The sequence below is a fragment of the Lygodium microphyllum genome, chromosome 12 (assembly GCF_053477565.2).
Source record: "Lygodium microphyllum isolate KBCC chromosome 12, Lygodium_microphyllum_v1.1.10, whole genome shotgun sequence".
Classification (NCBI taxonomy): domain Eukaryota; kingdom Viridiplantae; phylum Streptophyta; class Polypodiopsida; order Schizaeales; family Lygodiaceae; genus Lygodium; species Lygodium microphyllum.
This window is the reverse complement of record NC_141146.1, coordinates 24,097,666-24,109,646: the sequence shown is the minus strand read 5'-3', so window position 1 is coordinate 24,109,646 and position 11,981 is coordinate 24,097,666. Positions and strand designations below refer to the sequence as shown.

Below are 11,981 nucleotides of genomic sequence, written 5' to 3'. Positions count from 1 at the left end.
CATTCTCATCTAGAAAATCTACTAACATAGAGAAGGCATTTGTCCCATTACCACGTGCTCTTGAGGTCGAGGAATAATCCACATCCACTATGCTGCTGTGTGGTTATTTGCGGTCCCATGGAGTAATGACCTTACCGCGCTTGTGATGCTTAGGGGCCGCACATAATGACTCTTGCGGAACCTTGGGATTAGATGTTGCCTTGATGCTCGAAGGTGCAACACTCACCTTGGGACAAAGGCTTGTCCTTACGGTGCACAAGGCATTTTGTGTGTCCTCCAAGGATCCAATGTTCTGAATGTCATTTGACTTTCTTCCTTTTTTCAACTGCACCTCTTGCCAACCATGGATACCATCAGTGAGGGGTGAAAGAACTTGTTTGCCTTTGCCTAGATTTCCCTTCGCAGACTAGGCATCTATATGCATAGCAGTACCATCTTATTGAACAGCACGAACCTCATTTGTTTGTGTTGCCCTCTCTTTGGCTTCAATACATTCTACCATAAAGTGATCCAATTTTCCGCAATTGAAGCAATGCCCCGTAAAGGCTCCCCATTTGAGACAGAAATGCAGAGTGTGGATACTAGGGGAATTGACCCATAGCCAAGTGGGATGCTTGTGAGAGGTGTTCTAAAGCATGCATATTCTGTTTCTATTGATGGCTGGAGTACTAGGAGGTACCAACACTTTGCCAATCCTCGACATGGCATCAAGAAAAAGGGGCCAATACACGACCTGCAGCCATCCACTTTTACCCAAACCAGCGAATTTTGCTTTAGCAATTTTGTGAAGTCTGCCATGGGCCACCATGGGACAGCATGCACTAGTTTTGTGGTCATAAAACAATGGCAGCTTATTTAAGAGAACCTCATGTTGATCAGGTGATCGGAGTAGGACCTCATAAAATCCCCTTGTGCCCACAAAGATGTCCTCATCCACATAGTCTTCTTGCACGACACTCATCAGCCATGAGTGTACCGAAGATGTTGTAGTTATTCTGGCAATAAAGAACAAGATGGCAGCTTTTTCATGGCAGGAGGAGAGAACTCAACACCTTTTCTGTTTCCACGGTAGTAATGATGACATCACTCTCTTCAAACTTACTACAAACATCCTGATTATGTTGCACATACTCCCCAAGCAAGGTGTTGGCGAATTCCAAAAGATGTTCCCAATCCAAGTCCTGGGAGTCATCTGACTGCCTTGCTGCTTGATCATAGGACAAAGTGTGACCCATCTCTGAAGTACACGGCAACGTATTTTCCCCTTCCACTGGGGAGGCATCTACACACTTGGGACGCTTGACAAGGGTTTCAGCATGCTCCATGTCAGAATTCGGGGTCATTTCATCTTTATCCATGTCCAGGTCTGCAGGTCTCGTATCTCCCTGTCTACACAGCTTGTCTTGAGTCACTAAAGTCTGCCCGGCTGTCTATTCCTGTGCACTGCAGGGGTTCCGGGAGACACAGCAGACAGGCATGCCCTGCAGGGGTTGACAGGACAGGACACAGAGCAGCAAACAGGCATGCCTCTCTCTCTCTCTCTCTCTCTCTCTCTCTCTCGGAGTACAGGATTACTAGAACCCAATTAAATTTCAACAGTACAAACATGAAATAACAGAACTTATTGCTCTTTGAAAAGGAGAGCTTTTGACCGAACTGAAGCAATTCACTGAGCTTATCCTTTAAGATGCACATTGACATGCTTTTACTTTAGTGAACCCTTGCATAACTCATCATTTTACACTAGAGGTTGTAGGGTTCCTTGAATTGACATCCTTCAGAATTCAGAAAAACCTAGCATGACTATGCATTGGACATGGAACTTGTAAGGTTTCTTGAATTTCCATGAAAATGATCAAGCCCAGAGTTACGAAGAAGCATATAGTAATCCGATGATGGTACACGTAATTCCTTGCATATGAAATGAAGAATTGGCATCACACTGGTCATCCTTCCAGTGCAGACAACGTTCTCTGTCATCAAACAAGAAGTGCCTTGAGATCTCAAATTCACCTGGACTAGAGTCAAAATCAAAATGCTGGGTTAATTCCAGCCAGATGCATGCCTGAACTGCAATTCTCATTCTTGCCACCAACCCCCACCCAAACCCCCCCCCCCCCCCCCCCCCACCAAAACAAAAAAAAAACAAAAAAACATGGTAGAGGTTGCTGAAATTAAAAACTATTCAGATGTTCAGAGGCCATCTGACCAGCATGCAAAAGTGACATGCACACACACACTCTCTCTCTCTCTCTCTCTCTCTCTCTCTCTCTCTCTCTCTCTCTCGTTGAATAAGGTTGAGGTACCACTAGTCTCTAGGTGAATTACGTTGAGATACAACCCAGGATGCCATGTAGGCAAATCAGGTTCTGTTAGTCACCATGTGGTACATTACTTCTTGTTGGGCCTTGTCTAGGTCATGCATCGGCCAAGTGAAGTAACTCATGAGGAATTTCATCCAGTCAGGTGGGGATGGTAGTCCTGCAAGGGCTAAGGTGGCTTGGGATGTTATCATCTAGCCTAGATCCAAGGGTGGTTTGGGGGTTATTGACCCAGATAGTCAGAGTAGAGAACTGATGGTAAAGCTCATTGTGAGGGGCCTTCTTCCAAGTAAGAAGCCATGAAGAAGCTACTATTATGGAGATTAGAGACCATTGTTCCCGATCATGGAGGGCCGTGGCAGCCTAGCACACACTGGCTATTTCAGCATATCCAAGCTACAAGGCTTGGGAATAGTTTTGAGGTTAGATTTTCTGCATCTATTATGCAGGCATGGAGATCAGTATCTACAGGACTTCATCAGATTGACCTAGTGCGTGTTGAAGAGAAGCTGAGGCAACCACTTCTTTTTAATCAGCTACTCAAGATAGAGAGAGGCCCCACCATTGGGGAGAGGATCCTCCTATCTTGGGGAAGGTTCTTGGCACAGGTAGCTTCTATGGTGGAGAGTGGTTTGCCTTTCATGAGCTGCCAGCCCATATACAAAGACAAAGACTTCGAAGTATCAACGGGGTCAAAGTCATAATGGAGACCATGAGGGAGAAATGACACCAAATTAGACTCAGGCCTCTTTACTAGAGGTACCCCTTGAATGGAGAAATGACACAGTGACAAATTAGACTCAGGACTCTTTACTAGAGGAGAGATCCTTCTTGCATTGGTAGCCACCAATGGAGAGAGTGTGATTACTTTTTCCGTACAAATGGATAGCAAACTTAGGCGAGAGGATTTAAATCAGAGTTCATAGGATGCTCTTGAAAAAGGATTAGAGTTGGGGCTCATTGTGATAGGACTTGGTACTTAGACCCAAACCCTAAGACTTGTATGGAAGATGGATGGAGACATCGGGTATATAGGAGGAGGCCACTACAAAGGCTTCAATGGGATCCTGGGGAGTGGGTATGGAGAGATCCATTTGCAAGGACACCTCAGGATGCCCCCTTCTTTGGCTATACCACTAGGTTGGAGAGGAGAATACAAATAAGTAGGACTAGAGTGGTGCCAGTTTTGCAGGCACTGGCCTACACTGGCCTATCCAGGGTATATCACAACCTTTCCTGGTAGACTTTTGGAGGAGATTGGAGGACAACTTCAGACCAAGAAAGATTTGACTCTTTCTTTGGTTACTAGCACACAATAATTTAGCAATTGGTACATAGTTTGGTTATGGTAGAGACCCTATTCCTTGCACTAGACGCGGGGAGCATGAGGAGACTTAGAGGCATTGCTTATGGGATTGCCCACAGGCTCACGATGTTTGGAGGAGAGCTCTCAAGACAATGTTTCATGGCATTACAAATTCTATGATTGCTACAGGGGGAGAGTTGCATGGGTCACTAACAAAGGCCTAGGTTGTGGGTATGAGGATGTACAAGGGTGTTAGGCTTATCTCATCTCGGGGCATTGTCATAGATGGGAGCTCATAGCTAGCATTATTGCTTGGTTCATATGGATAGCCAAATGTAGCTAGGCTATTGATTTTTTGGACATATCTACTGAAAGACTCTCTCTGGGATCTAGACAGAGAGACTGTGTATACTCTTCGTGGGAGGTGGGAGAGAATACAGGGCAGCTTGGAGGCTATGAGGAAGAGGAGAGATGCTTTTCTTAGGCTTTGTAACAGACTTCCCCTAATGGAAGTCCCTTACACTGCTGCTTTGTACTGGTTTTTTAACCTTGGGACACTTTGCTCTAAGGTGTGTTAATAGAATTTTTACTTTTCTCTGAAAAAGAAAAAAAGATACTACTAAGTGCTTGTTGAGCTTTTGAGATTTCTTTGTCTTTCTAGTGAGATTTAAGGAGAAGGGGGAGTGAGGTGGAGTTAAGAGCTACCTAGGTGTGGAATAGGTGAGCAAAAGCCACACACACAAAACAAAAGAGTTACGAGTTAGAAGTCTATTAGCAAGACAAAGAAATCTCCCTCTCTCTTTTTTTGTTCCTGACTAAATCTCTCTCTCTCTTTTTTCGGGAAGGTAATTGAATTAAGTCAATATTTTACATCAGACCATCAGGTTGGCTTAGAACTCTCTCTCTGAAGAATATATACATCAGACCATCCGGTCAGCATTCTCACTAAATCTCTCTCTCTCTTTCTTTTTTTCGTAAACTATCTCTCTCTCTTTTTTTTTTCCGTAAAAGGTAATTGTAGTAATTATGAAAAAAGGTACAAGTTTACATGATTACAAGATACACGATGGCTGTAAGCTTGCATGTGTAAACTGTCAGTACAAAACCCGGACAGAGATACACAAGTCATGGCAAAGACACCGTGGAAATTGCCATATGCCAGGGAAGTAAGTCTTCCCGAGGGAGCAAGTCAGAGTGCCGAATGAGATCTATCTGCCAAAGCAAGAGGCCTTTAAGCCTGGCAATGTGTCTTGGAACATTAGATGCCGAATCAAAAAGAAAGGCATTCCGAGTGGTCCAATTGTGCCAGCATCCCCAGTATCTAAGAAAATGGAACAAGATCTTCATATATAGCTGTGCCAGTGTGGGGTATTTTGGGCGTACAAAAACCCAATCGAAAGGGCTCAGTGAGAAACCAACCATCGCTCGCCAAACCGCTGACAAAAGCGACCAGATATTCTTAGCAAGAGGGCACGAGATAAATTGATGACGGGCCGATTCCACCGTAGTGGTGCTGAAGAAACAATTGCCGTTAGAGATTCAACACTTGGAAAGGGCCGAGGCAAGAGGAAGACCACCAATCATTACCCTCCAAAGAAAGACCTTGCATTTGAAAGGTGTCTTGTTCACCCAGCCCTCCATCACAGTTGCCTTCCACCATGACTGAGATTTCCGCAACCCCTATACAGTATTAGCTTTAGTAACCAGCCATTGATGATCTTTAATTAGAAGATGGTACACCTGGTTAGCCGAGGCCTTTTCCAAATTCAACCGGCCTGCCAGGACCTAGTCCTGCCAAGGGCGATCCACAGCAAGGGCAGGAAAGGGTTGCCTGCTCTGGAGTACTAACAAAAGCTGTTCCCATAAATCATGGTATCCACGAGGGATTCGGAAAAGCCTCCTGGCAGTACGAAACGATATGAAGATATTATGATTGGCAAGGTGGGATCTGCAACTGAAGTCAAGCCCAAACGGGCCATGCGGTTGAATTTTGGTCTGAGCTCATGTTTGCCTTCCCATGAAAGTAATCTCGAGGCTGCCAACAATTCCAGTTGAAAAGAGTTAGTATGTAAGCGGTCCTCCGCTGGATGCCAATGCACCTTCTGGAGAACCAATTGCCAAGAGCCGACCAAATGAACGAGCAGGGATGAGGAAGGGCTCGAAAACCAAGAGTCTGCATTAAGAACATGCCACCAGGAGCTTCGAATTTGTGTATTACCATGCAGAAGCCCGCGGTCCTCAAGAAAATAACGGGCTATCACGGCCCACGGGTGATGCTCCATACACATGGCACGAAAAAGAGACCAACGAAGGGCCAGTATATGAGTTTCGGCATTCAAAATGGCCCCACCACCCAGGCGTTTGGGGGTACATGTATGCGACCACGAAATCCACGAAATACCTGCATGCAATGAATCCTTCTTCCATAACATGAAACGAATGGGCCGAGTGAGAGCTTTCAAAGTAGTAGGAGTCCAAGGCAGCAATGGCAAGAAATATGTGAGCATTGGCGACATAATTATCTGAGCCACTTTGAGGCGAACATGGAAGGGCCAAGCTTGCGACTTCCAATACAGAAACTTCGCTGCCAATTGTGAAATCCATTGTAGGAGTTGTTTTGGCCGAACATCAACACCCAAAGGGTACCCAAGATGCTTGACAATGGAACCACGGGGAATAACCTGTCCCTGCCAGCCCAGTGACTGTAAATCGGGCTCCGTGCAACTGAGAATGGCTGATTTGGAAGTATTGATACGAAGACTAGACGCTTGATCAAAGAGCGTCCAAACATCTACTGCCTTGCGAATATTATCCTTGTCCGCACGTAAAATCATAAAGCTGTCATCAGCCAAAGATTGACTAATGAAACACTGACCAAAAGGAAGAGACAATCCGGCCAATTGAGCAGAAGCTGCCATGGAAGATAACATCGAAAGAACCGGATGAGTCGCCAGGGCAAAGAAGAGGGGACTCAAAGGACAACCCTGTCTCACAGAGCGTGCAAGGACAAAGGGCTCTGTAACACCACCATTTAGCATAACTCGCGAAGAAGCTGCAGCACTAATGGTGTAGATCAAGCGGGACATCCGAGTGCCAAAGCCCATAGTAGACATAAGTTCTGCAATGAACAACCAGTCTAAATAGTCAAAAGCCTTTTCCAGATCCAATTGGATCAATACCACTTCCTGACTAGAGTGCCTTGCATAGTCAATAGCCATTTGCACATTTAAGATATTATGCAGAATGTTGCGGCCCTTAATGAAACCATATTGAAGAGGATGCACAATGGCTGGAAGATGTTTTCGCCAGCAGAGATTGGTCTCCAATGTTGCAACAGTAATGGCGAAGGAACCTTTGGAAGCAATTTGATAAGCCCTTCTTTCCATGAGGAAGGCATGAACCCTGTTTCCCAAACCTGCTGAAACATAGCCGTCAATGGCTTCACCAGTTGGGTAGCAGAACTCTCAAAGAATTCATTGGTGAGACCATCCCAATCGGGACTTTTATCCTTAGGTAGGTGCAACAAAACCTCCATAACCTCCTCCTCACAAATATCTGTCTCCAAAGTAGTTTGCATATCAAGTGGAACCTGATGTCAGACCAAATCATAGAAGATTGAACGTGCATGCGTAACCTGGTCAGACGGTGACTGAGAAGAACCAAGAAGATCTAGAAATAATTCCTACACATATTGACAATAGTCTGAGAGTCAGTGACCATTTGACCTTCTGAATTCTAGAGTCTAGTCATATTTTCTTGAGCAGGAGAGGCATGCAGAGCGCGAAAGAACTTATGAGTTTGACAAGCACTATCTTGCAAATTCTCAGTCAAATTTTGCAATTTGGCCTGCTGATAAGATTTCAATTGAAACTCTTTAATAAGATCAGCCAAACGCATCGCCAGTGACAACAGAAATTCATCATCTGGAGTGTCCACCAGCAGTGAACGAACCAAAGCCAGTAAGTCCTCTGCTGCGTGTCGACGCCGCCGGCAAAGAGAGGCATGGTGGATTCCATACTGCCGAGCAATCCGCTGCACATTAGAGAGCAATCGTTCAAAGGAAGCAGTGCCCTCCGAGGCGAAGTCCAATAAAAATCTATCAATCAATTGCTACATATAGCCCCGAAAGAGTGAATGCTTCAAATAAGAGGAGTTGAAACGTAAAGGGAGTCTATCCAGCAATTGCATAAAAGGTGCAATGGGTTGTGCAAGGATCTCAAGCTGGAGAGGGAAATGGTCTGACAAGGCATATTATTGCAAGACTGTCATTTCCAGCATCTTAGGAAGAAAATCATCGTCCTGCATGATGTACATTCGGTCCAACCTCGACCATGTAGTTGCATATTACGGCGAGTGGAAAGTAAACCCTGTAGCAGAAGGGTGTAGCCAGGACCATAGATCTTGCTTAAGTACAGCAAGAGCAAACGCATTCCATACCCGACTTTCTGGAGCATCCATCACTGAATGCCTTGAAGTGGACTGCGAAGAATCAACACACATATTAAAATCCTCCATCAAAAAACCCCGTCTGCCAATTGACAAGGAGGTCTTCAAGGTATTCCAAAGATCCCGGTGGGATAAAGGATATTCGGAGCATATAGGCCCAGCGACCATAAGATCTCTCCTTCAAATAAAACTTCAACCACCACAAAGCGGCCATGTACATCATTTTTAATAAGAACTGGCTGATATTTCTCATGTACAATCATAAGCACACCAGAATAATGCCCGGCGTGTGTCCCTGCATAAAACAAGTGAAACCCATGGCAATCCACAACTTTTCCTGCTTCACCGTGACTCTTGTGCTCTACCGCACACAAGACATCCCACTGATTCTCATGCAATACAGTCCACATGGCATGTTGCTTATGGCAAGAACAAATGCCTCGCACATTCCATGTGGCTATCTTCATGTGTATTCAAAAAGAAGATCAGGAATGAGGCACCACTTGCCTCGATTTAACCTTTTCTGCTAGAATATCAAGGACACCCTCATCCAAAAAATCAGCTAACACAGCAAAAGAGTTTTGACGGCCAGCATTAGAGGTAGACGGAATATCCACTGTCTTGGGGATGGAACGGGGATAACGACGATCCCATGGTGTAATCACATTCCCTCGAGTATCAAAAGCCAACTTAGCGGGTGGGCCCTTTGGACCGTCGGTATAGACTGTCCTAGTAGACTGATTACGGGGAGTAGAAGGAACCATAGTACACGCAGCGTGCTATGAAGACAACATTTCTTTCCTGCACATATACATGCGTATGGAATCTTGTGAAACATTAGGCCCAGTAGCCGCCAGGCCAGCATCAACCTTTTTACCTTTTTTGGGACGTGCCTCTACCCAATCATTGCCACGGGAATCCAAACCCGAAACCGGTTGGTTACCTTTATCCAGAACTTTAGGTGGTTGGGTTGCATCTTGTGACGGAGCATCAAGCACCATGTCTTCCATAGGCAGCACAACATGCTCATCATCTGAAGACGGTTGCTTCTCTGGGCATTCGGCCATAAAGTGCCCCAATTTTCCGCACGAAAAGCAGCGTCCTGCAAAGTTGCCCCATTTCAAACGAAAGTGCAAAGGATGCATGCTAGAGCAATTAATATGAAGCCATGCAGGCCTTTTCCTAGCAATGTCCCATAACATACATAAACGGTTGCGATTCATGACCCTTAGGCTCGGGGGGACCAGCACAGTTTCCACAGCGGCCATGGCATCCTTTAGCAAAGGCCAATAGACAGCCAGTCAATTTTCCACTTCAACCCACACCGGGCATTCACGTTGAAGCAGGCGCTGAAAGTCCGCCATAGGGCGCCATGGCACAACATGGACCAAATGGCGATCAAAGAACAATGGCAGTTTAGACAGAAGATCAGCCCGATGCTTCTCAGATTTCAACAGCACCTCATAGAAGCCTCGGGGCCCAACAAAAATTTCCTCAACACACTCCCCCTGTAGTAATTGGTACAGCCACTGGCGAATATGGGAAAGCACTGGAATCCTGCCAGTGAAGAAGAGAATAACAGCACGGTCATAAAACACCGAAAAAGAACGCAAGACATTTTTCGGGTCCACCGTGGCTTCCAGAACATCTTCAGTTCCAGAGTCCAAAAAAGCTTCATGATTATGTTGGACATACTCACCAAGCAGAGTGTTGGCAAACTCCAGTAAATGCTCCCAGTCAATATCCTGAGAATCCACAGAGTCAGAGGCAACCTGAGCATAAGAACATTCCTGATGACCCATTGTCTCTTCTGACGTAAGCTTGGAGCGTTTGCCCCCAGGCTGAAAGTCAGGAGCAGGAGGCATCTCCTCTGTGCAAGGAACCATCTCCTCTGGTTCCTCTCTATTAGAATCCGGACCAAGGGCTGCCACCGTTTGGTCGATAAAAGCCATATCCAAGCCAGCCATGCTTCTCTCCTCTGTCATGAAATACTAACTCTCGCTGCGGCGAAGAATAAATCTGTTTACCCTGCTCTGTCACACGTGATCTGTTACCTGAGCTGAGGCGGGACGAAGACAAAGGTGAAGGGGCCGGTCACATGGTCGCCATCAACCAGGCGGATGGTGATGAGAAGTACAACCCAGAGAGGACGGCAATTGCTCTGTAGATTCCGGTGGCAGCTGACGGGCGCGAGCCAGACAGTAGGGAAAGCACGAACAACAGGGCGCTGCAGGCGCCGTCAGCGGGGCGTAGCCCTGGTCGGAGCAGTAGGGCGCAGGCGGACGGCAGCCACGAAGGGGGAAGTTAGGGGGGCGGGGCGGCGTGGGCGGGGAAGGAACAGGGCGATGGCCTAGGCCATAACCGCAGGCGGGGAAGCACTCTCTTGTCTCATTGTCGCGCTCCTGCAGTAAGCGACGGGCTGCCCTAGACGAGCAGGAGAGGCAGGGGAAATCGCTGCAGCCGTCAGGCCACGGACAGGATCGCCATCGCCATCGCCATCCTCTTGCGCACCATCGATCTCTCTCTCTCTCTCTCTCTCTCTCTCCGTAAAAGGCAATTGTATTAATTACGAAAAAAGGTACTCTCTCTCTCTCTCTCTTCTCTCTCCTCTCTCCTCTCTCTCTCTCATGAATAAGGTTAAGGTATCACTAAGTCTCTAGGTGAATTAGGTTGAGGTACCACTAAGTGCTCATTGAGCTTTTGAGATTTCTTCTTCTTCCTAATGAGAATTAAGTAGGAGTGAGGTGGAGGTAAGAGCAACGTAGATCTGGGATAGATGAGCCGTTGAGTGCAGAGAACCCTTGAAAGAATAGGCAGTCCAACTGCATCAACATTCACACAAACTGAAGGACGCCTAGAAAGTTCCTTAGTTGAGGTGACCCACTTTTCCATGCACGAGGTGTCTAGTGCCTCTTGGCATTGATTCTCTGCTGCTTGTTGAAAATGTGTGTGGCTGGGTGTGAGTTGGGGAGGCAGAGCTGAGAATCACAGGTGACCTAGCAGATGCACATACATGTTTACAGGCAGCCGGAAGGGATGACTCACAGGTGACCTAGCAGATGCACATACATGTTTACGGGCAGCCGGAAAGGACGACTCACTGGGTGTGAGTTGGGGAGGCAGAGCTGAGAATCACAGGTGACCTAGCAGATGTGCATACATGTTTATGGGCAGCCGGAAAGGACGACTCACTCTCCAATTGAAGGCCCCTGAGGGGCATGGGTTGGCATTATGGAATGGCAGTTCTTGAAGCTTGTAAGCATAGGCCTAAAGGTAGGGTTGCTTCTTTGTCAAGGAAACTAGAAGAGCTCATGTTACCCACACATTGAGCATGAAATATTACAAGACATGGAACTTGTAAGGTTTCTTGAATTTCCATGAAAGTGATTGAGCCCAGAGTTATGAAGAAGCATATAGTAATCCGATGATGGTACACTTAATTCCTTGCATATAAAATGAAGAATTGACATCACACTCGTCATCCTTCCAGTGCAGATAACCTTCTCTGCCATAAAACAAGAAATGCCTTGAGATCTCAAATTCACTTGGACTACAGTCAAAATCAAAACGCTGGGCTAATTCCAGTCAGATGCATGCCTGAACTGCAATTCTCACTCTCGCCACAACCACTCCCTCACCAAACTAGTAGAGGTTGCTGAAATTAAAAAGTATTCGGATGTTCAAGAGGCCATCTGCCCAGCTCTCTCTTTTTTTTTTTTTTTTCGTAAACTGCCCAGCTCTCTCTCTCTCTCTCTCTCTTTTTTCGTAAAGGGTAATTGTATTAATTACGAAAAAAATACAAGATTACTGGATTACAAGATACATGACGACAATACAAGTCATCATGTGAAGAGGTGCTAAGTACTACAAGTTACAATTTCATGGCAAGGATGCGGCGGAAATTGCCA

General features: G+C 46.1%; 1 protein-coding gene across 3 annotated transcripts in view; it reads right to left on the bottom strand.

Moving 5' to 3' along the window:
- Positions 1-1,649: 1,649 nt before the first annotated feature.
- The window catches only part of LOC148027545 (uncharacterized), a 219,246-nt gene continuing 208,914 nt past the window's right edge, over positions 1,650-11,981 (bottom strand). For 2 of the 3 annotated variants that reach the window (XM_087689269.1, XM_087689271.1), the window contains exon 14: positions 1,650-2,018. In XM_087689269.1, coding sequence (XP_087545395.1) covers positions 1,804-2,018 — 215 coding nt within the window. In that variant the 3' untranslated portion in view covers positions 1,650-1,803. The remainder of the gene's footprint in view (positions 2,019-11,981) is intronic. The other variant, XM_087689270.1, reaches the window with a different exon arrangement.